General features: G+C 42.0%; 1 protein-coding gene across 2 annotated transcripts in view; it reads left to right on the top strand.

Moving 5' to 3' along the window:
• Positions 1–27,035, top strand: part of Dnajb6 (DnaJ heat shock protein family (Hsp40) member B6) — a 57,033-nt gene that overhangs the window by 11,377 nt on the left and 18,621 nt on the right. For both annotated transcript variants that reach the window (XM_041640612.1, XM_041640611.1), the window contains exons 2-8: positions 5,669–5,759; positions 9,983–10,092; positions 11,365–11,424; positions 12,507–12,617; positions 23,343–23,474; positions 25,155–25,296; positions 26,526–26,596. In XM_041640612.1, coding sequence (XP_041496546.1) covers positions 5,695–5,759; positions 9,983–10,092; positions 11,365–11,424; positions 12,507–12,617; positions 23,343–23,474; positions 25,155–25,296; positions 26,526–26,596 — 691 coding nt within the window. In that variant the 5' untranslated portion in view covers positions 5,669–5,694. The remainder of the gene's footprint in view (positions 1–5,668; positions 5,760–9,982; positions 10,093–11,364; positions 11,425–12,506; positions 12,618–23,342; positions 23,475–25,154; positions 25,297–26,525; positions 26,597–27,035) is intronic.

A 27,035-nucleotide genomic window follows, 5' to 3' on the forward strand; every position in this document is an offset into this window, starting at 1 on the left:
TCTACCAATTCATTTTTGGCAGTGCTAGGTAGAGGTAGAACCCAGGCCTTCTGTATGCCAGAATAGCCCTCTACGTACTGAGTGACACATGGGGGAAGAAGATGGAGCGGGGACCTAACTGTTTTTGAAGCTGATAGGAAGGGCAAAAGGAAAAGTGGGTCCACCTCTGGCTGTTGAGCTAAAATTTAGTATTTTGGGTGGAACCCAGAGCCTTGAATATTTTATTCAAACGCCACCAGGGCTGTGACCCTCCCTTCCCCCCAGTCCAGAATCATTTATGTATTCTTATTTATACATTTGAAGCAGGGTCTTATGTAATAAGCCTAGGTTATCCTTCAAGTTGGCTATGTGTAAAGAATAACCTTATTCTTCAGATCTTTTCTCTACCTCAGTGCTGAAAATACGTGTCATGACTTGGTGAGAATTAAACCCAGGGTTCAAGCATCTGCCATCCAAACTCCATCTTCATTCCAAGGTCTTGAATATCTGTCACAGTCTCTAGCAAGTGGCTGGGTTTATAGGTCTGTACCACTAGTTCGTACTATGATGAAGTTTCTACAGCCTACCCAAAGACTTTCTTTCTTGACTGTCTACCTACCTCAGGCTATCGTCCCACTGTCTGGGGTGGGGAGGCACCCTTTCCGACCAGGGAGATTCTTAGTTGGGTGCTGCTGCCTTCAGGGGAGTTTGAGCAGTGTCCTTTTGCTGCAGGGAGGGGGGAGGAAGAGTAGTTAATGTAATTATGATCTCTGGCTGCTTCCAACTCAGAAAGCCACCTGTGACACCCCCGCCCCCAGGCTGGGATCAAAGGTGTGCACCATCACACCTAACTACTAGCAGTGTCTTAAATGGTCACAATTTGGATATGTGGGTGCTTTGGTGCCTGAAGAGTTGACGTCAGATACCCACTAAACCTGAAGCACAAAGAACAGACAAGGTACCTGATCCATAGAGAGACTCAGGATGAGAGCAAAGGGAATGAATAATATCCTGACTCTTGTTAGGTATTTTTCAGGAGACCTTTGTTTTGGCTTATTTTTTGGTGGTTTCAGACAAATGTTTTCCCAACAAGTTGGATGCCTCCCAGTAGAAATGTGACAGGAATCCAGAGGAATTGTTTGATTTGGAAAATGATTAATTTATTTATATATTTAAAATTTTTTTGATATAAGATCTCACCATATTATTGTGGCTGTCTTAGATCTCAGAGATCTGCCTGCCTCTCCCCAGTCTGGAATTAAAGGTGTGTGCTACTATGTCTGCTTTTTTAAAAGAAAACTTTGCTAACTTGTGATTCCTAAGCTTTTACAGTATGATTTGGTTGTGCTGTCATAGTAGAAATATTTGCCAGCAGGAAGAAAAAAATATCTGTCTTGTCATCTCCATCACTACTTTTTGAGAAAGACTACCTATCTAACCTTGACTGGCTTAGAACTTGTATATGTAGACTAGGCGGAGTTCGAAACAAAGAGCCACTTGCCTTTGCCTCCTGAGCACTGGGGTTCAAAGTGTGCTCCACCACACACCCCAACTACAGTTTACATTTTTGGTAGTGCAAATGTACATTGAGTTTTTGTTTGCTAGTATTAATGCTTGTTTAGAATTGTAAGGTAGTTTTAAAGTTAAGTGTTGGCATGCAGTGGTGGCAAACAGCTTTAGTTCTAGGACGCACAGCAGGCCGAGGCAGGTGGATGGATCTCTTGAGTTTGAAGTTAGCCTGCTCTACAAGATAGATTTCCTCCTGTACAGCTAGGATGAATTGTAGTGAAATCATATAACTAAAGGGGCTACACAGAAAAACTCCTGACTCAAACCCAAACAAATCAAAAGACATTTTTCTATTTCTTTGTTTTCTGTGAAAGGGTCACATGTGTCTCTGGTAGGCTACAAACCTATGTTTCAGTCTGTGCCCCAAATCTCTGATCCTCCTACCAAGTTGGGAGAGCTCTTAAACTTAATTTGTGATTTTTTTTTTTTTTTTTTGGTAACTCCTTCCTGCTTATACCTGACACTAGTCAGTACAATTAGTAATTATTTTCTTAATTTCACAGTTGACTTAGTGTAGAGTCCCTTGTGGCTGGTATTGTCTTATATATTGCACTTGTGAGTCTCTGTCTTCATTGAGAAGAGGGTGGCCCAGAGGTAGGAGTAAAGGCTGTGGACCATGCTGAAGAGAGGAGCTGGAGATTTGGGAAGAGTAATAGGTACTATTTATGCATAAATTCTTTGCTTATGTGGTGGGTGTAACAACATGGGTGAGGTAATGAAGAATTTGCTAAATACAGACATGCTGTGTGATAATGGGGAGGCTCAAGAGTTAAGTTTTGTTCATGTTCTATTTGAGACAACCTGCTCAGGATCCAAGTGGCTATTTTGCACAGTCATGTGCCTGTTTACTGGGGTTAGGCTTCCATTTGAGACTCAGGGTGTTCTCTAAGGAGAGATAGATGGTGAGAGGATAGCTATGAAGGCAGACCTGAGAAGACAGGAGAGAGATTTGTGTAGTATGGAGAACTCTCAAATACTCGTGGTACTGGGAGGCCTGAGTTCTGAGTTCCTGAGCTTACATTAGGTGATTTCAAATGATAAGTAGGACAGAAGTAGAAATGAGTGAGTGATTCAAACCTGTGGAGAAATTGCTAACTGGCATTGACCTTAAATCAGAATCCATTTCAATGGGTTTGTTTGTTTGTTTGTTTGGCAAGTTGGCAGGTCTAGCAAAGTGTCATAAGAGATTTCCAGACTGTTTTAGCTGAAGGTGTACTCTTCATTTAAGATGAACAGCTTTTGTTGGGCAGTGGTGGTGCACGCCTTTAATCCTAGGACTCAGGAGGTGGAGGCCGGTGGATCTCTGTGAGCGAGATGGAGGCCAGCCTACAAAAGCCACACAGAGAAACCATTTCTGTATACCCCAAACGCTGCTTCATATCCTTTGCAGCTACAACTCTGTAACACTTAATTGAAGTAGGGAGGAAGAGGTGTTGGTTTTCCTGCTGCTTTTGTTTACTGATTGTCCCTTTTGGTTTCTGATAGACAGACTGTTGTTCTATTGGGTTGTGTGGGAGCTGATTAGGTGTCTTGAGCCACTGAGTTTGGTGGGTTAGTGGTGGGGACTATCTGCACACATTTTGCTAGCAATCCTTATGTGCTGTGTCAATGTAACTTTGTGGTAGGAAGGAGGAAATCTTTTATAATGGGGCGCTCACTACTTTGTCTTTGTCCTGGGAATTGAACCTGGGCCTGCAAAAGCAACGTTTACTATTTGACTCCTGAGCCTTCACTCCAACCCCTAATATATGTACTTTTGAGTCTCACACTTGCTAGAATGGCTCTCTACTATTGGACACTTCTCTAGTCTTTATTCTGATATTATCTGATAGTTTTGTGTTTTTTTTTTTTTTTTGAGAGCATTTCTCTGAGCTGTCCTGGAACTAGCTCTTGTAGACTAGGCTGGCCTCGAGCTCAGAGATCCACCTGTCTCTGCCTCCCGAGTGCTGGGATTGAAGGCGTGCGCCACCACCGCCAGGCATTATATGTATAATTTTGAGGCAGTGTCTCATTGTTCAGCGAGGGCACACGCCTCTGAAGGGTAGGATAATGGGTGTTTGTCACCAGTGGTATTTATTTGTTTTAGTAGCTTCTGCTTTTCCATTCTGAATGTCAAAGCTGTTTTTCATGGTCTGAAGATTCTTGGAAATTTTTCTTGTTTTACTTTCCGAGGGTGATAGGCCCTTTGAGGAATTATATTACCTGTAGGGCTCTCAACAGTAGCTGCTGCTTTCCTCTCCCTAAAAACAGTAGTTAGAATTAGTTAAAATTAGTCTATACATGTTGAATAAGAATTGCATTGCATAAGGAGTATTTAATCCCAACACTTGGGAGGAGAGGCAGAGGCAGGTGGATCTCTGTGCTTGAGGCTAGCTAGCCTGTTCTACAAAGAATTCAAGGGTAGCTGGGGCTTACACAGAGAAATTCTGTCTGGAAAAACAAAACAAAACAAAACACACTTCTGGTGCTGGAGAAATGGCCTAGTGGTTAAGAGCACTGTTTGTTTTCCAGAACCCTGATTTATTTCCCAGCACCCACATGCTTTAGTTCCAGGATATCTGACACCCTCACACAGACATACATGCAAGTAGAACACATGAAAAATAAAAAGAAATCACTAAAAAATTAGAACAAGAATTGCACAAGGGAGTTGTGGTTGGCTTTCTCAATTCAGAAAGTAGAGGTATACACATGGGAAATTTGGGGATTGGCTCAGTTGGCACCCAAGTACTGGGATTAAAGGTGTGGCACTATGCCATGCTTTATTTTTGTGGGTGTGTGCTAACACCCATAGGCAAGAAGAGGACGATGGGTTGCCTGGAGCTGTCCTAGACACCAGGAAGAAACTCTGAAAGAAGTGGCTGGGCCCTGAGCTGTTATTTCTGGAGAGAGCGGTCACGTGACTTGCAGTGTTCGCAGTGAGGGAGAGCACATACTAGAGGTCGTTAGAAGTGCTGCTCTGGGGCTGGAGAGATGGCTCAGAGGTTAAGAGCATTGCCTGCTCTTCCAAAGGTCCTGAGTTCAATTCCCAGCAACCACATGGTGGCTCACAACCATCTGTAATGGGGTCTGGTGCCCTCTTCTGGCCTGCAGGCATACACACAGACAGAATATTGTATACATAATAAATAAATAAAATAAACATTTAAAAAAAAAGAAAAAAAAAGAAGTGCTGCTCTGTGGAGACCAGGCAGGCGGGGTCTGCAGGCCAGGAGAGCTGTGCTCAGTTCCTGGCTGTCAGATGAAGGCACAGTCTGTAGGATAGCATTAGGGCAGTGTTGTGTGTTGGTTTGGTAGTTGAGTACTGGACAGAATAGTTACACATGACTGGTCAAACATGTTCTTTTCTGGGTAACTGCATCCAAGGACTGCTGCCATTTCCATGAGAGAGGTCTGCGGAAGGGTGCTTCTCAATATAGGGATAGTGTGTTCTCCCTTCCAGTCTTAACTAATGCCTTGTACAGGAACTCATCAGAGGAGGGAATTAACCAAATCTCCTCAACTGTATTGTGATCTAGGAAAGCAGATGTAGCCAGTCCTTTGTTCAAGTGACACCTGATCTTAGCCTCAGAGCCTAGTAACCTTTTCATATCATAACTGAGGCTATTGGGTCATTTCCAAGCATTTTTTATATATAGATTTTTTGAGAATGACCGACACTTCTCCCCCTTTTCCCCCCAACAGAATAAACTTTCTCTATGTATCCCTGTCCTGGAATTTGCTCTGTAGACCAGGCTGGCATTGAACTGAGAGATCCTATTGCCTCTGCCTCCCAAGTACTGGGATTAAAGGTGTGTGCGCCCCCCCCCCCCCCCACAGGGTTTATCTGTTTAATAGCTCTCGTTGACCTGGAACTCACTTTGTAGACTAGACTGGTCTTGACCTCACAGGGATTCACCTGCCTCGACCACACAGGTAGGGGCTGCCACCGCCCAGCTGCAAATGATTCTTCTCAAACAGTTTCTGGACAAAGGTCCTACCTTACACATATGGGCTAGTGGGTGGCTGCCAGAAGTTCTTTCTTGGCCAGTAGGTGGTGGGAAGGAATCACTTCTTACCTGTTCTTTCACTCTCCACTGTGATTGGACAGTGTTATGAACCTCATTTTTTTTTTTTCCAGGATTTGTTCCAACAATCTGTTAAAACATGGTGGATTACTATGAAGTTCTGGGCGTGCAGAGACATGCCTCACCTGAGGACATTAAAAAGGCGTAAGTGTTCATTTCTGAAATGATAATTCTGTACCATGGTTTGTTATTGGGTAATGTAACTCGTGTCAGCCAACCTAAACCTTTTATTTTCCTTTTAAAAATTAGATTTATTTTTTGTGTGAACGGTTTTTATTTTTTAAAGAAGGTGGATGGTTCTTAGGTTGACCTCACGTGCATGTATACACATACATACATGGGTGAGAAAGAAAAACTTGGTAACTCAAGACTGTTAAAATAAGAACATTTGCATTTCCATGCTAGAGGCATGCTCCCACCCCCAGTTCCAACCCAGGCCTGTTGTTTCTGCTGAACTCTATCTGAAATTCTTCACTATGATGTTTCAAAAGGTTGGTTTGTTTCCAGTTGAGTCTCCGTGTTCTAGTTTATTTTTGTTTGTGATGAAACATCCTGAAATAAACAGTAGAAAGCAGTTTCTTTCAGGATATAATCTCATAGTCCATCACTGGGGAAGTGTCATGACAGGATCCACAGTTATGGATGGTTGTATAGATGGCTGTGTTCTTGGTGTGCTCAGCTTGAATTATCTGCAGTTTAGGGCTTCTGCCTATGAAATGATGCTGTTCCTAGTCTTCCCACATCAACTAATTTAATTAAAGCAGCACTCCATTGATGTGTGTGTGTGTTTTCTTTTTTTTTTTTGGTTTTGGTTTTTCGAGACAGGGTTTCTCTCTGGCTTTGGAACCTGTCCTGGGACTAGCTCTGTAGACCAGGCTGGTCTCGAACTCACAGAGATCCGCCTGCCTCTGCCTCCCGAGTGCTGGGATTAAAGGCGTGTGCCACCATCGCCTAGCTGATGTGTTTATCTAAGTTCTATTACCAGTGAAAACTCAGGAGTCTGATTGGAGCAAAACCTGATAGAACAAGAAAGCAGCAGAGGATCTACTAGCTGACCTGCTCTCCACACTTCCCAGATTGAAAAGTGTGAAAAATCCAAGTCCCCCCTCCCTTCTTTCCTGTGTATCTCTCTGTCTTCCTGGCTTCTCTATGGTTAATTCCACACGGCTAGTGGCCGACTCTGCCCCCCTGGTTCAAGATTTTTTATTAGAATAGTCTCCAGTGTGATCAGAAATTTTGCAATATTCCCCCCTTTTAAGAGGAAAGGTTTTTGGTTTTTCTTTTTCTTTTTTTTTTTGATTTTAGAGACAGGGTTTCTCTGTAGTTTTTGGAGCCTGTCCTGGAACTAGCTCTTGTAGACCAGGTTGGCCTCGAACTCACAAAGATTCTCCTGCCTCTGCCTCCCGAGTGCTGGGATTAAAGGCGTGCGCCACCACTGCCCGGCAAGAGGAAAGGTTTTTAACTCTAATGAAATAAAACTATATACAATAAGAACAGTTATCAAGTAAGAATTATATTAACAGTGTTCAGTCTATTTCTATTTTGCAAATTTGGAGAAAATGCTCTTATCTATTTCATCTTTTTGAATCCAATGTTTTATACCTAAGCCACTTTCCAACATGACTTGTATTATCAGCCCAAAATATCTTTTTAGATCTTTTTTTAAAAATATTTATTTATTATGTACACAATATTCTGTGTGTCTGCAGCCAGAAGAGGGTATCAGATCTCCTTTCAGATGGTTGTGAGCCACCATGTGGTTGCTGGGAATTGAACTCAGGACCTTTGGAAGAGCAGGCAGTGCTTTTAACTGCTGAGCCATTTCTGCAGCCCGCCATTCATTACTCTATAGGTTAGTTTAAATTGAATGACTTTGTTGTTTGAAGTATGACCTCTCCTAGTCAAATGTTTTTAGTGTAATCTTTATCAGTTTTGATGGGATCCATAGCTTTTCTCCTGTGGAAACAAAAGGAGAACCTCTTCCACAATGTATTACATCCTGGTTTCCATTCGGATGTTAACACATAGTTATAATATACAGACTGATTTAATTTGGCAGTTTTTTTCTACTAACCAGTGTCTCCTCAGCTGTCTTTTCTCATTAACACTAAAAAAAATTTATAGTTAGCAAAACATCATGTAATCTCTATCCTGGGGTCTTTAGTACTCATTTCTGTTTATTAAGCATATCTTGTAAGTACAGTCACATCTTTCTATAACTGCTTATTCTGTAGGATTGTGTAATATGCTTTATGTAATAATATCCAAAAATCTTTATTAGATACATTTGCTGGAGCATTATTAGTCTTAATTTGTACAGGTATTCCCATAATGGTCATAACTTCTAATAAATGTACAATTACAGAATCAGCTTTTTCAGAACGTAAAGCAGTAAGTTGCCTGCTGAAATCCTCAATATATACATATCTATGGTATGGTGCATACTTTAATTTTCCAAACTCTGCAAAATGAAACACAGTCATTTGCCCATTTACCAAATTTCTTATTTCTTTGGGTACCATTTGGGATACTTCTTGTAGTAACTTTGTTATAATTTCTTTTATAATTTCCTTAGCTTGTTGCCAAGTGATAGAAAAATCTTTCTTAAAACCTTTTTTTTTAAAATGAATTTCTGAAGTTTCTAGCATATTTCCTACCAATAGGTGGTCATTTTATCATTACTGTGCAAAAGTGTTATGGAGATCCATTATCAGATCTGTTATATGTTATATACAATGGATCTTTTTCTTTTTTTTTTTTTTTTTAGTTTATTTAACTTTATTTTATATGCATTGATGTGAAGGTGTGGGATTCCCTGGAACTGGAGTTACAGACAGTTGTGAGCTGCCATGTGGGTACTAGGAATTAAACCTGGGTCCTCTGGAAGAGCAGCTGGTGCTCTTAACCACTGAGCCATCTCACCTGCCTCCACAATGGATGATTTCTATTTTTGCTTACTTGTTGTAGTTGAGTAAATAACAAAGTTGATTATGCATCATCTAGAGTAAATTCAGTGGTTTCAACATATGAAACAACTCTTCATATTGAGAGTAACTCAGTTAAAAGAGACTCTGTAATTCTCACTTTTGAATGGAGTCTTAAGAACTTTGAGTCACTTGTTTTTCCTGCTTTAGAAAACCTACCTTTCAGCTAGGTGGTTGGTGGCACACGCCTTTAATCCCAGCACTTGGCAGATCTCTGTGAGTTGGAAGCCAGGCTAGTCTATGGGGTGAGTTCCAGGACAGTCTCCAAAGCTACGCAGAAAAACCCTGTCTCCCAAAACAAAACAACACAACAAAACAACAAAAAAAACACACACAAACCCATCTTTCCTGATTTATTTGCATCAGTATAGAATGTAGGGGCTCTGGAAGTTGTATTCCTTGAACAGTGTGAGGCAGGATCCAGTTCTTTTTATAAACTGAAGTCTCTTGCTTGTGGGATATTTGCTCCAAGCTGCTACCAAGGAGATGACCGCAAGCTCTTTTTTAAATGTTCATTTTCTGCCCATAATGAGGTGATTTCAGCATTAGTAAAAGGTACCACAATTTTTTTGGGGGTCTATTCCTGCTAATTGAGGAAGTCTCAATTTTTCTTTCAAAATCAATTCAGAAACATTTTCTACATAGGTCTTTATTTTACTCTGTGTGATTAAAAATATTCATTCTAAAATATCTTCTCTCTTAAAAATTCCTATAAAGAGAATGAATAGAAGGTAAAATGCAGTCAAGTTCTGGATCCAGGAGATACATGTGGGTCCTTTAATTTATCTTTTCCAGAGCCAGTTCTCCCCCTATTTAAGTCCTTATCACCTTGTAAGTTTGAAATAAATTGCTTCGTTCTTGAATTGTTAATCCAGTATGGTCCATAGCCAGCTAATATTCTCCAACAATTTTTGAAAAATCATGTGTTAACACTCTTTCCTTGGTTTAAGGGTATGTGTCCTTTTTTGTTTGTTTGTTTAATTCCTTCGAGACAGGGTTTCTCTGTAGCTTTGGAGCCTGTCCTGGAACTTGCTCTTGTAGACCAGATCCGCCTGCCTCTGCCCTCCCCCAAGTGCTGGGATTAAAGATGTGTACCATCACCGCCAGACTTTTTTTTTTTTTTTTTCCTCTCTCCTTGCCCTTTTTTTGAGACAGGGTCTCACTGTGTATAGCCCTGACTGGCCTGGGTCTCACTGTGTATAGCCCTGGCTGGCCTGGAACTCACTATGTAGATCAAATTGGTCTCAAGACGCAGAACAGACTCTTGTCCTTTGCCTCTCAGTGCTGGGGTTAAAAGTATTCACTACCACACCCAGATGCTTATGTTAGTAAAGTTTTATGGACTTCATGTGTGCTCATCATACACCCATTTCATCTTTCCAGGTATCGGAAACAGGCACTTAAATGGCATCCGGACAAAAATCCTGAAAATAAAGAAGAAGCAGAGCGGAAATTCAAACAAGTAGCTGAGGCATATGAGGTGTTATCGGATGGTAAGTAGCTCTGAGCTTGTGAAGGACAGGCCTTTCCAGAGATAGCAGAGCACAGACACAGGGTTTGTTTGCTCCCCTTTCCAAAGGTTTTAATTTCCCTGTGGCCTTGCATCTGGTACAGTTAACCACCAGTGTGGGGAGCTATAGGCTATGGGAAGATTTTCCTAGGGCTGGAGTTGAGAGGGAGAGGTTGGGTTTAAGAACTCTTGTGTCCACTCCTGATCATCTTGACCTTATCTATATTGTTTTACTGAAGGAGGACTTTATTAATGGGATTTTACTACTTGGATAATTTAAGCTTTGATTCCCTTCTTTATATCTAGAGCATAGGAATTAGGAGAAGGGTTGTGTTTGCAATTAGGTGAAGGATTGATTAGCTGTCAGGGGCAGCCATCAAGTTTGTGTTTATGTTAAAGGAAAAATTTTGTATCTACAGGGCTGGGGACAGAGACTGGAAAAGTACTGCCCACATCCTAAGCACTGTCCTGCTAGGTGGCCTGGCATGAGCCCAGGCAGAAACTTGACTTGAAAGGGTTAGGTACTGATTCACTAACCACAGGGAACAACAAATAGGTTACTAGCTTTAAAAATCTGTTTGTAGAAGGAACCTGAGGGAAAACTCACCACACCAGCTCACCGCATACAACCCCTTGCATTTTCTGTACCCTTCTTTCTCATTTTAAAAGGCAATCCAGCAAACTACTTCACAAGTATCTATTTTTTTTTACTTAATAAAGACACTGATAACTGAAATCCTACAAATTTGGTCTTAATACTATTGGGCCTTTAATTCTCTTGTGGCTAGAGCATGTGCCTCAGCTTGTGTCACTGTTTTTTATAAGGGCTCTTATTAAAAATGGGTGGTTCTTACTTTGTTTCTCCTGTTGTAGAATGAGACTTTTGGGGGAGGGCAGAAGGATGAATACAAGTGGCAGCTGTGCTTTTTCGGTCCTACTCTGGGAGTGCAAAGGAAGCAGGGTGTGTGTGGATACCAGCACAACACCTGTGAGCTACCAGTGCCTTGCACAGGCAGTCTCTTATGGAGTGTGCTTACTGCTTTCCACACTACTTAAAGTTCCCTGGAATTTGTAGGGAAATTTGTAGCGCTTAAAAATTTGCCAACTAGTGTTTCAGGAAAAAGTTAAGTAAGTCTCCTGCCTCTTTTCTATTAAACTCTGAACCTAGATTTAAAACTTGGGAGAAGTACTGACTGAATTTTGAGGGTTTGAAAGAACTTGTCCATAATAACTTTTTTTTCCCTCAAATTTAAAGCAAAAAAGCGGGACATCTATGACAAATACGGCAAAGAAGGATTAAATGGTGGAGGAGGAGGTATGTCAATAGATTTTCTCTTTGAAGATATAGGTCTTGACCAAGTTGTCCTTATTTGTTGAGTTCATGTGATTTGTACCTGATACTATCATCAATACAGGTTAGCCTAGAGAGTGGTAAATTTGGGTAGACGTAGAGAAATGCTTATAATCTTAGCACCGTGGGGGACTGAGGCAGGACAGTGCCTGTCAATTGAGAGCCTGCCTGGTGGGTCTCAGGTCATGGTGTGATTCTAGTCCTTGTGTTTTTGCCTCCTTAAAGGAAAAAAGAGAAGAAAAGAAAAACTGAACCAAAAGAGACTTAGATAGGAGCTTTGAAAGTTTAGGGCCAGCCTGCTTCTTTTACATAGTGAGACTTGTCCACACATTTGTCAAATTAGGATGTTTATGTTGAGGTATGTATTGTGATAGATAACCTTACTGTGTTTTCATCAGTGAACCTATTTAGGTTTAAGCAGCACACACTGCCTGTCTTAATGAAAATGGTGCTCAGTAAATGAGTTGCTTCATCATGGTCCTTAGAATTCTTGCTGTGGGGTGCTGGAGAGATGGCTCAGTGGTTAAGAGCACTGGCTGCTCTTCCAAAGATCCTGAGTTCAATTCTCAGCAACCACGTGGTGGCTCACTGCCATCTCTATGTAATAAGATCTGGTGCCCTTTTCTGGCCTGCAGGGATACATGCAGACAGAATACTGTATACACAATTGATAGATAAATCTTAAAAACAAAACAAAACAAACAACTTTGACCTAATATGCACAAATTGTACCTATGGAGAAATTGGTGGTGTAAATATATTATTTGCTTTGGCTTCATAAGCCTTTATGATTAGTGGACAATGATTTATTCACATGTTTTGGAGATGGAAGCAGTTCTGTGGACAGATTGGGAAAGCATTAGACCTGCGCACACAATGCAGTCAGTGCTAGGCAAGTGCAATTAGCATCAATAAGGCTGTGGTGTTTAGAATCCCAGATGTATGGAATACTTTCTCTTTTAGACCGTGAAGCATACAATGATTGAACAAATGTTGCTTAGAAATGCCAGAATTCAAAGGCTAAACACTTTACTGTGCTTGTATAGGTGGAAGTCATTTCGACAGTCCGTTTGAGTTTGGCTTCACATTCCGGAATCCAGATGATGTCTTCAGGGAATTTTTTGGTGGAAGGGACCCATTTTCATTTGACTTCTTTGGTAAGTAACTACTTCGGTCCATCCTTCTGTCTGGCTTGGTGAGATCTTGGGTGCCCTTTGCACTTAATACTGTGCCATGTTACTAACCTTTATTTTCACAGACCATTGGAATCCGTTATTTTCTGCCAATCTTTTCAGAGCCTTTGAATTTGTGACTTCAACAATAAAAGAGTTTAGTGTATTTTTCCCCTCTTCCATGTATATTGTTGTATTTTAGTTCATTTGTTTTTGCCTTCCAGTGAATTCATATTTGGGACAAGACAGGATGTTGGAAATCTGATCTTAAATGTTTCATCTTGTTTTAAAGAATTTTATTTCTTGCTTGTGGTGTTAAGGATTTGAACTCAGGACCTTGGATATACTGACGACTCTTAGTACTGAGCTACCACCACTCCACGAGCTAGCTAGTTTGTGTATCAATTTGTGAGTTTGTGAGATTCACTAAACATCATAGATGCTGTTAAGAACATACAGGTTCCATAAACACAGCCTTTTCTAACTTACTACAGTCCACTTTGGAGTTGTGAAGAGGGGTTGCCCCTAGAGCAAGACAGGAGGAATCAGGAGTGTTGATTGTGATGTTGTTAAAGGAGATGGTGTTAGGTGAGCAACTGTTGGATTGTGGGAAATAGATTCTCCCATCTTGTGCCTTGATGCCCGACCCTATGCCTTTTCCATATCTTTGTTGGTTGCCAGTTACTAGTGATGTTCTGTATTGTTGAGACCTATTTGAGTGTTTGACAGGGGAGGTCAGGGTTGGACGTGCGGTTGCGGCCTCTTGTCTGGGTGCACTGAGAGGGAAATACATCCTATGTGGCTGAAGAGACTCGAACATCACCAGCAACTCCACAAGAGGAAAAAAGACAATTTTGTCTACCAGTAATACCAGAGGGAGACAGGTGGGAGCCCTGCATGACTTGTAGTTGTGAAGAGGAACAAGTCACCCTGGATCTGGTAGGTTTTAGACTTTTCATGTTGTGATCCTGTAGTAGATCTCAGTGTGTGACTGCGTTCATTTGATTGGTTTTCTATCTTGCCTTCCCTTGGGAAAGAAAATAGTGAATGTGTCAGAGAGAGCATGCTCATTCCTAACTGAAATGAAATAGGAGTAAGATCTTAGGAGTAGGAGAAAGCTTGCTGCAAGTGAGGTTAGGGATGGAGTGGTTTGATAGAAGACCACACAGAAGGTTCCCTTCAAACAAATTAGTAAGTGTGACGCCAATAACACAAAGATTGTGGGGCATTTAAAATTACAGATTAAGGAATAGCCCACTAGTAGTACACAGTATGAATTTGGCTCAGCAGGTAGACATCTGTCACCAAACAGGACCTGAATTTGGTGCTTGAGTATTTGTACAGGAACACACTAATAAATAAATGTGTGTTTAAAAAGATGTAATGATTTAAAGTCTTTAATTCTAGCCTTTTATGTACATACTTCAGACAAAGCAATGAGTAATTTTTAATAGGATAGAAGTGAACATTATTGTATCCTATGTCACCTGAATGTTGAAGTGCAGATGTAACTCTAAGAAACTAAAACCAGCTAGATGTGATCATGCTCAGCTGCAGGACCAGCTCTTGAACAGCATACTGCGTTCCAAGGCAGCCAACCCTGCCTTGCAGTAGTCTGTCTCTAAAAGTAAAAACAACAATAAAAAGTTAGCCATTAGTAAATTCCACCTTGTTTTGTGGTGGGACAAAGTTGTGTTGGATAGTCTGTTCTGATGTCTTTGCTGAGTAGAACAGCTTGTCTTCTGCAGCTTGGCCATTCATAAGATGAAGGTGGCCTACTTTTCATTTTCTCAGGAGGTTAGGCATCCCCTTGATAAAGAAAAATTGAAGCCTGTTGTGTGGTGCACATTTTTATAATTCAGAACTTGGGAAACTGAGGCAGAAAATGAATTTGAGACCGTTCAAGGCTACATAGTGGGCTTTTGTTTGTTTTTGGAGTCAGGACTTCTCTGTGTTACTGCCTTGGAACTTGCCCTGTAGATCAGGCTGGCTTCCAACTCACTGAGATGATTCCCCCTGCCTCTTCCTCCCTGGTGCTGGTATTAAAGATAAACAACACCATGCCTGGCTACATAAAGTCTCGTAAACAACAACAAAAGACTAAAAACAACTCAAATCTCATCGGGGGCGGATGTTAGTGGTGATGCTTGCCTAGTATGTATGAAGCCTGTAAACTGTCACAGGAAAGAAGTTTTGTGTCTGTATGCCCACATGCTCATTCCTTTTTAGTCAATTACATGGTCGATGATTGTTTTCCTTGAGAAAAAGAATCTGACATTCCATCTAGCCTTTGGACAGCTCCTTTATTTTGTAGGTATATAGTAGAGCTTTTAATTAGATAAGCTTAGGTTTTTATCAGTAGTTCAAGAATGTATTAGGCTTGCTGAGGTCTGTTCTATCTCAGGTATCGGTCAGGTAGGCACTCCCTTCCTGCATTGCCTTGATGAGTGTGGCAGTGATACTTCTTCAATCCATTCTTGTAGGTCTTCTAGGGGACTTCCATTTTCAGGCAGTAAGGATTTTCGCACAGGAAAAGAAGCTGCTCCATGGCTACTACGTGTATGAGGTGACCGTGCAGCCTGCTGGTGGTATGTGGAGTGCAGACTGGGTCCTTCATGCAGGGCTGGGGACCTAGTACATGGCCAGCAGCATCCAGAGTCCTTGTAAACCCAGTCACAGTCTATTGATTGTAGCCAGTTAATTTTTCATACACCCAACTTCTATATTCCTTCTATATTTTGGGGGAGGGTTTTGGTTTTTCAGAGTAGTTCTAGATCTATTATAAATAGGCTGGATATAGTGAAATGTAGTCTGCTTGTTTTAGCTAATGGGAGACTGAGACAGAAGGTTCCTGAGTTTGAGGCTATTCAAAGTTTTATAGACCCAATCCCTATCCCTTTTCTCTGTCTCCCCAAAAGTCATTTTTAAGATTTTGTTTTAAAGCGTAGTCCTGGCTGTTCCTGTATTCCTGGTGAGCCTTCCATGTGCTGGGATTGATCACACAATGTCCTTATGTTCGGTTGTTAGGTACTGTTGAGCTAGCTACACTGTGCTCAAAATTTTCAGGTCTCTTACTCTGGTGATGCGGTCCTCAGATTTAGAGACTTAGAGCAGGAAGATGCTTTGAGATCCTGCAGGAGACGAAACACCTTTCTCTGTGATCAGCCGCTTTTTCAGGAAGGCCTGTATAGGCACTTCCCACAAGGAGCTCAGTAGTGGAGGGGGGTGTATGTGGAATGGCCAGACTATGGCCATTCCCAGACTCACCCACAAATGAGCCTTTCTTGAAATATTGATTGAAACAGGAAGTGTATTAATTTGAATTAGGATGATCTATTTCTTCATGTGTTTTACCAACCCAGAACAGCACTACTTGTGTCCTGGTTATGTAAACCTAGTAGTGTAAGACCGACAGTTACCCAGTAGTGGTCTTTTGATTCTTATTAGTTACGACAGGAAGTATTTCTTAGAGAACTGTGGGTTGCACGCCACATTTTATTTTCGTTCTCACTTTAGAACGTCCAAACTGCCTTTGTCGTTGTTGGCAGAGGATCTTTCCTCTCTCTCCCTTGACCACTTAGTGTGTTCTTTCTTCACAAAGTCTTGTGAACTCTGGGGAAGGAAGGAGTAGGCTACTGGAAAAGCCCATGGTGAGGAGAACCTTGGAAAGAACCCTTTTGGGGGAGGGCGATTGTGTGTGGAGGGTAATTTTCTGAGCCATAAATTTACTGTAGTGAGTCAGTCATTTTACTCCCCAGGATTCGAGGAAGTGGCCAGTGAGGACTTGGAGCCTAGTGAAGAACTAGACCAGCCCTGTTTTGAGGAGTCAGTAGAAGACGCCCTGAGTGACGAGCACAGTGAGGTTTTGGATGTGATATCCAGTGAGGAGCTGGACCTTAGTGAAGATGAGTCAAGTGAAGGCTGTAGCTGGGGCCAGGGCGGACTTCTCAGTGAGGACCTGGACCTCGTCTCCAGCGAGGAGGAAGCCAGTCTCGGGGATGCCGAGGAGCTCAGCGAGGAGTATGAGGAGCTGCTGAGCGAGGAGGAGCACAGTGGGCCGGAACCCGAGGCGCTGCTTGTTCAACAATAAACAAAAAGAAATGGCCTGGGTCTCTCTTTTATAAGAAGATTTATTTTATTTAAAATTTATCTAGAATAAAAAGAAATTGCTTCTATCACCACCATGTTGTATGTGGTCAGATTACCAGAGTTGACCTGGAGACCAGGGAGGGGAGGAGGCCCAGATACTCCAGGCCAACCCTCTTTATAGGATGACTGGGCTAGCAGCCCAGATTGCTGTAACAAAAGACTCAGTCTTAGTGGTTAAACAACAAACTTCTCAATGTGCAGGTCCAAGGTAAAGGTATGCCAGGGTCTCCTGTAGCTGAAGCAGATGTGACTCTGCACACCATCTCCCAGGCCAGTTTCTCCTGTGACCATGCTGATCTGATCCCTGGTCCATGAGTTCATTTGATCCTGGTTACTTCAGGGAGGTAGCTGCTAGTAAGAGCTCTGCAAGACTCTGAGTTGTTTAGGTTTAAATCCTAGCCTATAGTTTAGGAGCTTGTAATAAACTAAGAAGTTTATTACTAGACTGGGGATGTTCGAAAAGTTGGAAGTTAAAAAAAAATGTAATGCAGAGATGAGAGTGGAAGCAATACTGCACATGGTTTGTTGACTACATCTTCGGCATGATCACAGATGTCCTTAATTGCTTTAAAAAAAGTACAATTTCCTCGTGGGATTTGAGAGCAGAGGATAAGATTTTAAAGTCTATAGACCATTTAACTTCCAGCTAGTTATTAAACACAACATTATTGGCTTTTAGACTACAGCTTGCCTGTATCTTTCATTGGCTTCCTTGCTTGTTCTAAAGAAAAATGGGACTGTTGAGGTAGGTGTGAGGCCACATTAAATTAGAGATTGATAATAAACCATGAAGAAGGAGGATGGAGGCTGCTTTGGTGATGTTTGGAATGAACTAGGTAATTTCAAGAGTGCTGAATGAAGTAGAGGATGTGATATTTGAAGTTTTTTTGAGGCTTGTGTTCTTTACTATAGGAGTCTGACACCTGGCCACTCTCACAGTATTCTTGAGGTTTTCATGTACTTTTTGGGGTTTTTCTGTAGCATTTCCTATTCAATATTTAACCTCCCTCTCTCAACCAAGTGTGAAGGAAACAAGTACCTTTTTTGGTAGCATATTTAATACATATATTGAGACCAGGGTCATTCCACGTGGCCCCACCTAGCCTGGAATTTGCTATGTAGACCAGCCTTGCCTCAAACTCATTATCCTGCCTTTGCTTCCTACAAGCTAAGATGAAAGGGGTGGGCACCACACTTGGCTGAGTCTACACATTTTTTATGTTTTGTTCATGTCATCAGACAACTCACAGGTGAGCATAACAACCTTTGGGTGTCCATGACTTTCTGAGTAAGTAGTTCAGTCAATTCTCAGCTTTCTGCTGTGAATTTAGGGAACAGTGGCCTTGTCTTGCCCTTTAGTTTACATTGAGGGGAAAGGTAAGCAGCAGTTTCACTTGTGAGAGAGAGCAGTTAGCACTGGGGGTCAGTTGGGCGATAATCCTGTCTCCAGGGCTCCTCATGAAGTAGACCAATTGTACACAAAATCACTTAGAAGTTGGAAGTGACTGAGAATTTAACATACTTGATGCCATCCTGGGTGCCATGTGGTTTTGTGTGGTCCCTTGCTGTGGTTTTTGTTTCTGTTAGTATGAGTAGTAATTTTGCACTCTTGAAATGTAAAAGATACCACTTGTAGAATTGTAGTTGCAATGAGTGAGTGCTTTAATTTGAGCTCTTAGGCAGTAGGATTAGTGTTGCCCTGTGCGTCTCTTTAGAATGACTGCCATTTTTTTCTTTTTCTCTTCTTAAATTTATTTTTATTTTATGTGCACTGGTGTTCTGTCTGCGTGTATGTCTGTGTGAGGGAATCAGGTCGCTTGGAACTGAAGTTACAGACAGGTGCTGTGAATCTAACCCAGGTCCTCTGGAAAAGCAGCTGGTGTTCTTAAGTGCTGAGTCATCTTTCCTGGCCTGTAGCTTTCCTTTGTCTTTGCTTGAGAACTGGTTTCACTATATGCCTCTGGCTAGCTGAGAATTTATAGCTGTCCTTTTGCCTCCTTATCCCTAGGATTAGGTGCATGTGCACCTGCTTAGCATTTTGGGGTGAGGTAGCTCACAGGGAATGGCCCAGGCTGGCCTTGGAAGCCCTACCTCTCAAGTGCTGAGATTTTAAACCTGGGCACCTGTGTAGAATTGGTAATTTATTTGCCCCCCCCCCCCCCCCCCCAGACAGGGTTTCTCCATAGCTTTTGGTTCCTATTCTGGAACCAGCTTTTTCTAGACCAGGCTGGCCTCAAACTCACAGAGATCCGCCTGCCTCTGCCTCCTGAATGAATTTATTTACTTTTAAAGTAACACAGTTTTGTTAGACATAAGGAATACCATGGTGTATTGTATGCTTTTTTGTTTGTTTTCCCCCTTGATTCTTGTCGGCTTCTGTATTTGGGTGTTGCTGTGGAAGCACAGGGATGGAGTGTTTGGCCTGTGAGACACTGGTACATTCTCCCTGCAGTGGAGCTGTGTTGATTGAGTACATACATGATTTTGCTCCTGGGCTTTTCCATTGGGAGTTCACACCAGCATTAAATTTGAAGCTGGCAGCCCCTTAAAATTTAAAATGTTTCAGCAGCCTAACACATTTACTTCCTTTAGGTTTTTTGTTACCTTTTATACTACTCAGTGTGGTGTGTGGTTTTCCCCTTCCACTTAGAGATGTTTTGTTAGTCATTCTCGAGTGCAGGTTTCTTCAGTGTCAGAAAGCAGGACCCACAAAGTTTCTCCTTAAAACCTTTTTAAAATTTTATGTGTATGGGTGTTGCCTGCATACCTGGTGCTTAAAAGGCCAGAAGAGGAGGGGAGTCTGACCCCTGAGATGTGAATGGTTGTGAGCCAGCACGTGTATGTGAGGGAACTGAACTCCCTGGGCACTCTGGAAGAGCAGTCCGTGCTCTAACCAGCTGAACTATTTTCAGCCCCTCTCAAAAAGTATTGTTATATTAAAGTGTGTCGGGGGGGGGGGGTGGGCTGTTGGAGGTCAGGACATTTTGCAGTTTTCTATGATAGTTCCAAGAATTGTACTCATCGAGGCAGTATTTTTCCGCTGAGGTATCTTAGCAGTCCTCTTTTTTTCATTCTTTGAGACAGGGTCTTGTTATTATGTTACAGCCCCAGCTGGCTTCTAACTTGTGATCTCATCAGCTTCCTGAGTGTTACTAGAGAATGCATATATTTTAACGGATTTTATTTATTTACTATGTATACAATGTTCTGTCTGCATGTATACTTGCATGCCAGAAGAGGGCACCAGGTCTCATTACAAATGGTTGTGGTTGCTGGGAATTGAACTCAGGATCTCTGTAAGAACAATCAGTGCTCTTAACCCCTGAGCCATCTCTCCAGCCCCACCTAACATATGTTAAGCAAGTGCTCCACCACTGAGCTACACTGCAGACCCCAGATAATCCAGAACAGCAATTAAGGAGAAATTGCAGGTTACAGTTCTTGAGTTTAGTATAAATGGTTCCTTTTATATTTATATCCTTATAAAAATAATAACAAAATAAAACTTAAGCATTTTCAAAATAAAGACATAATAAAGCATAAGGTCCTTAGCTAATCTAATAAAAACACTGCTGTGCAAGCCTGATGACTTGCTGCATCCATGGACACATTGTGTCCACAGAAATAAGACAGAAACTTGGTTAGTTTTAGATGGGCTGTGGAGAATTTTTCTTGCTAATGATGTGGGTTGACCCCAGCTTGTGAATTATCACATAATGTGTTTTTGATGCTTTTAATTGTGGTGACAGTTCAGGATATCAGAGCCCTAGGCTGGTTTCAAACTTAGCTATGTTGCCAATGCCTGAGCATCTGGTCCCCCTGCCTCTTCCAAGTGCTGGGTTCACAGTTGGTAGGCAGGGACCTCTAAGGCTTTGTACTAAGCTCCAGTCGAGATATTTTAGATAGTTTTTTTTTTTTTTTTTAAATACAGTGTCTTGCCAGGTGGTGGCACACACCTTTAATCCCAGCACTCAGGAGGTAGAGGCAGGTGGATCTCCATGAGTTTCAGGAGCCAGCCTGGTCTACAAGAACCAGTTCCAGGACAGGCTCCAAATCTACAGAGAAACCCTGTCTCGGGAAAAGAAAAAGACATCTTGCAGTCACAGTTCAGACAGCCCTTAATTCCGTTTGTTTACCATGTATTAAACCTCCCTGCCTTGAGGCTGGTGGTGGACACAAGAAGTTCCTTTCATCCAACCATGTCAGACCTTGGAAGAGGCTAGCTGACATGGACCATTGAGTCCTGTTTTCTTGAACTCAGCTTTAGGCAGAGCTGTGTAGAGTTGAATTCTAATTGGTCTTAATAGTAAAAACCCGGAGTCAGATATCCGGGTCAATGCTGAAAGATCAGAGAAGTAGCCAGCCAGTATAGAAAACTTTTACCTCTACTGAATCCTCAGACCGAATGGTGTCTGAAACCTATGATTGAATCCTCCTGCCTTACTCCTTTCTCTGCCCAGCCGTACATATCACTTCCCATTACCACCTCCCTAGTGCTGGGACTAAAGGTGTGAGCCATCACCACTTAGTTCTGTTTTTCTTTTAGACATACTCAATCCATCTAAAAGTGTGCCACCACTATGGCTGACTACTGTGGCTAGCTCGGCACTTTGATCTTCAGGCAAGCTTTATTTGTTAAATAAAACTTGACCAGCTTAAGAGCTGCCTGGCCAGTCTTATTCAGAATAACCTTGACCAGCTTGTGCCTCTGATCAGTGTGCATCCCCGGCTTTCTGGAGTACCCCAAGCCTTTGCTCTGGTTCCTGTGTTCTAATCCTGATCTTCCTTTTTGGAGGAATGGCTTGTTATAGACCCTGTCGGGAACCAGGACTCACTGGTGTTCATCTGACTGCAGGCAGACCCAGTTCTTGTTTTGTTCTCTTGTCATTTATACGTCTATGACTCTTTCTGCATGCAGTTGCGTTTGAAAGTATGTAGTGTATGATTTTTCACAGTTTTCCCACTTCTAGGGGAAATAAAAGCACTAAGGTAAGATTAAAAAGTAGTAACTGGGGCTGGAGAGATGGCTCAGTGGTTAAGAGCATTGCCTGCTCTTCCAAAGGTCCTGAGTTCAATTCCCAGCAACCACATGGTGGCTCACAACCATCTGTACTAAGGTCTGGTGCCCTCTTCTGGCCTGCAGGCATATGCACAGATAGACTATTGTATACATAACAAATAAATAAATAAAAAAAAAGTAGTAACTGGGCTGGAGAGATGGCTAGGCTCACAACTAAAAAATAAGGTATTAACTATAAATACTATGTTGTTAGTTGCCATAATAAAAAACTGAACTTGCTGCTGACTTTAGATTGTAGTGCCGATACATGTTAGATGTAGAGTATTATTGCTGAGTCATTGATTGGTGCTCCTCCCCCACCCTATTTCTCTACCCGTGGCCGGCTTGGAACTCTTGTAGACCAGGCTGGCTGCTTCGAACCCAGATCCTCCTGCCTCTGCCTCCTGAGTGCTGGCCACCATGCCTGGCTGTTTAAGCCGGTTCTTTTCAGGAACATCATCGTGTTTTCAGTTAAGTGATGGTCATTTGTCACAGGCAGAGTATTTCAAGATACTACTGGTCTTACAAAAATTTCAGATTCTTGTGTGTTCCTATGAGTGTCTTACCTGCCTGTGTTGTGTATCACATGGGTACTGCCCCTGGAGGCCAGGAGAGGGTGTCAGTATCTCCTGGAACTGGAGTTGAGATGGTTGTCCACCTCCGTTCCATGTAGGTGCTAGGAACTGAACCTGTAAGAGAACACCAGATGCCTTTAACCTCTGAGTCAGCTCTCCAGCCTTATTTTGTAAAAATTTCTGAGCCGTCACATTGAACAGAAATGAGAAAGGAATTTTTGGGACTGCTTCATCAGGCTTACCAGCAATTAACATCCACCTGTTGCTGCTCTATTGGAGCTTGTAGACCAGATTTGCCTGGGATTCAGAGATGTGTGTCTCAGCTAGGACTAAAGGTGTGGACCACTCGAAATTATTTTGGAGAAAGCATTTCTGGCTATCTGGACAAGTATCTAAGGTTGGAGGCTGGAGGGATAGATGGCTCTTTCCTTGCAAAAGATCGGTTTCAGAACTCAAGTCAGGCATCTCACAACTGTCTTTTTAACTCCAACTCCATGGTGACAGGATGCTTCAGGCCTCTGCACATGCACCCAACAAATACAAAGACGTATGTACAGAAAATAATTTAAAAAGCACACATCAGATTTGAGGCAATATTTTCTGAGGAACCTAATTGTATGCTGAGCAAAAATCTTTGTTGAATGGCCTTCTGAAGGCTTGATAAAGAGCCAGGTGTTTATGGTTACATTGTTCTCATTATGAGTCTGGTCATTTGCTTTGTGGCATTGATTTTTTTTTTTTTGGAATGACAAGCAGTTAGTGGAAGTGTTGGGCATGTGCTCCAGACCTGCTAAGAGCTGTTCTCTTATTAAGATATTTGTTCCTAATGGACTAATGTATATCAAGACATTAACCAATTTTCTTCTCCTAAGGAAAAAAATAAACTTGAGATTATTTTTATAACACAAATTTTCATTTGTTTCTTAGAAGACCCATTTGATGACTTTTTTGGGAGCCGAAGGGCTTCCCGAGGAAATAGAAGCCGAGGTACAGGCTCGTTTTTCTCTGCCTTCAGTGGATTTCCTTCTTTTGGAGGTGGATTTCCTGCTTTTGACACAGGTATTAAAGCCCTAGATTATTGAGTCTGAACAAGTCTTTTAGCTAGCACAGTGTGAAGTTTGTAGGGGACTGGGTAAGTGGGTCTCTTATTTCCTGTCCAGAGGGGGGTGTGTAGACAGTAATGCCTGTAATCCTATGTATGACTCTGGATGCCAGCGGAGGAAGATTTCTACGGGGTCAGGCTGGGGTTTGTAATGACACCTTGTCTCAACATAAGAGACATGGCTACCATTGTGGGAATGTGGGGCATGTAGTTTCCCCTGCATTAAGGTGCTTATAAGGTTTTGCCCCAACTGTGAAGTACATGCTGGTTTTTCAAAGTCTGTATATAAGAAAACAAAGGGCATTATTTCCATCTTGGAAAAAAGTTCTATTGTTTTACATGAGTATTTGGGCAAATGCACGCCATTTGGGTTTGTTTGGAGACCAGGGGGAGATCTCCTTCCACATGAGTTCTAGGTATGAAACTGAGGTCATCAGGTTTATGTTTCGTTTTTCAAGATAGGGTTTCTCTGTGTCACAGCTCTAGCTATCCTGGAACTAGCTCTGTTGACCAGGCCTCCCAAGTGCTGGGACTAAAGGTGCATGCATGCCATCACTGCCTGATTCGGTCATCAGGTTTTTTTTTTTAAATTTTTTTTTTTTTAATATTTATTTATTATGTATACAATATTCTGTTTGTGTGTCTGCCTGCAGGCCAGAAGAGGGCATCAGATCTCATTTCAGATGGTTGTGAGCCACCATGTGGTTCCTGGGAATTGAACTCAGGACCTTTGGAAGAGCAGGCAGTGCTCTTAACCGCTGAGCCATCTCTCCAGCCCCGGTCATCAGGTTTTAATGGCAAACTTATCTACTGACAAAGAACCTTAGAGTGGTTCTTAACCTGTGGCTTGTGACCCCTTGAGCTTGTCAAACAACCCTTTTGCAGGGTCACCTAAGCCCATCACAGAACACACATATTTACATTCTTATTCATAACAGCAGCAAAATTATAGTTATGTAGTAGCAATGAATATAATTTTATGGTTAGGGTTACCACAACATAAAGGAGCTGTATTAAAGGGTTGCAAGATTAGAAGGGCTGAAAACCACTGCTCTAAAAAATCATTAGTAATAATAATAATATTGGAAAAAGTAAACAAAAACCCCAAAAAACAAAAAGTAAACAAAACTTAATTTCTTTATTTTGATGCTCATTTCCTGTGGGCACCACCAGTCTTAGAGCTTAGATGATTGAGACATGCCTAGGAATGCGAGCTGTATGGTGTGAACATTTGGGAAACAAGAAAAGTTCTAAGCAGGTGGTGATGGCACACTCAGGAGGCAGAGGCAGGTGGATAACTCTGAGTTTGATGTAGCCTGGTATACAGAGTGAGTTCCAGGACAACCAGGGCTACACAGAAACCCTGTCTTGAACCCCACCCCTCAAAAAAGTTAGAGATTACTTGTATTTGTGGAATGTGTGGGCACTTGTGGGGAGCATGTGGTATGCATAGAGATGGGGAGAGCATTCAGTCTCCTACCGTGGCGGTAGGGGATCAAACTCAGGACAACTAGTTCCTTAGCCCACCAAGCCATCTTATTGGCCTTCTTTGAGGCTTAATAAGTTTTGAACTTAGTAATTTTTGCATAAATACTTGACATATGCTGTCTTTAACTGTATTTTCTGTTTCTCCGTAGGATTCAGTTCATTCGGGTCACTAGGACATGGGGGTCTCACTTCATTCTCTTCAGCATCATTTGGTGGCAGCGGAATGGGCAACTTCAAATCAATATCAACTTCTACCAAGATAGTTAATGGCAAAAAAATCACTACAAAGAGGTATTTATTAATGAATCTGTTTACTTTTGAGGTAGTGATGTCACCTAGACCAGAAACTCATTCAGATTCACAGTCACCTGACTCTTCCCCCAGTGCATTAAATGCTCAGTCAAGATCTTGAAGTTTTTGGTTGCAATACTGTGGTTGGAGGTTTGCGACACCACTATTTTTTTTTTTGGTTTTTTCGAGACAGGGTTTCTTTGTGGCTTTGGAGCCTGTCCTGGAACTAGCTCTGTAGACCAGGCTGGTCTCGAACTCACAGAGATCCGCCTGCCTCTGCCTCCCGAGTGCTGGGATTAAAGGCATGCGCCACCACCGCCCGGCACCACTATTCTTAAAATGCAGAATCTTGCCCACAGAGGGCAGCTGTCCTACAAACTGAAGCTATATCTCTAGCCCTTATTATTTTTCCACTTTTTTTTTTCTTTTTCCAGTTTTTGAGACTTGGTAGACCTGGATGACCTTGAACTCCTTAATCCTGCTGTCTTCCTGGCAATGGGCTGGCTATAGTCATGTATGACATGAAGCTTAGTATTTGTTCTTAGTTATTGGAGTCTAGTAGCACAGTATTTCATGTGGTTGCTCTGCACATCTCCCAGAGCTGAATTTCTAAATCAGCTAAAGCTTTAGAGCCTTTTGCTTCCACTATTTGCTTAATGTTGACTTTTTAGGCATGCCACCCTGATCCTGTGTGACAAAGCTTCCCTGGCATTGCCAGTGTTGCAGTGTTTTTGCCTGAGTAGGAAAACCCTAATGGAGTAGGGCTGGAACCAGGGTCCAGGAGCTCTGCTGCTTAGCCACACCCAGCCCAGCGCTACTCTTTGTGGTTAGTGACATCTTGGGTATAGTTAGCAGATGGATTTACAGTATTTATAGAGTCCAAACTTAGTTTTGAAAGAACATGGATTTTGAAAAAGAACTGAAACACCCTCGCTTCCCCCCCTCCCCCCTCTCCGACAGGTTTCTCTGTAGCTTTGGAACCTGTCCTGGAACTCCCTCTATATAGACCAACCAGGGTGGCCTCGAATTTACAGAGATTCACCTGTCTCTGCCTTCCGAGTGCTGGGATTAAAGGTGTGTGCCACCACCGCCTGGCAAAAGAAACTAGAATATTATAAAAGCTTTTTTTGTGTGTTTGTAAGGGCTGAGCCTAGGGCCATAAGTTTACTAAGCAAACTCTTTCTGCATTCCAATTGAACAGAGGTTTCTATATGAATCATTTCTTACAGAATTGTGGAGAATGGTCAAGAAAGAGTAGAAGTTGAAGAAGACGGGCAGTTAAAGTCCTTGACAATAAATGGTAAGGAGCACCTGCTACGCTTGGATAACAAGTAATTCAACGCACGCATTTAACAGAAATGTTAAACCATAACAAGCACCATTTGAGGAATAACAGGAACTTTTTTTTTGAAGATTTCAAACGAACTCAACTTTCTGTATAACTGTACCTAATCTAAAGTATTTATAAAACAGCTCATCGGAGCCCCTATTTGTCATAGACTTTTGAGTTTGTTGTTGGGACCACAAAATAGGACCATTTTTTTTTTTGTCTTTAAAATTGTTGTAACCTCTGTATGCACTTTGCTTTAAACAAAACAAAACAAACCGTAATCCGAGGTGAGCCCTGTGACTCTTGAGTAGTGCTAGGACGAGATTGTTCTCTGACACCAGCATGGATCTGCTTCCCATTGTGTTGAACTGTGAGTGAGTAGTGTCAGCCTGCTGTGAAGCTAACGTTG

Source organism: Microtus oregoni, unplaced genomic scaffold, assembly GCF_018167655.1.
Source record: "Microtus oregoni isolate MIOR12 unplaced genomic scaffold, Mior012 000064F_ref0000363, whole genome shotgun sequence".
Taxonomy (NCBI): Eukaryota; Metazoa; Chordata; class Mammalia; order Rodentia; family Cricetidae; genus Microtus; species Microtus oregoni.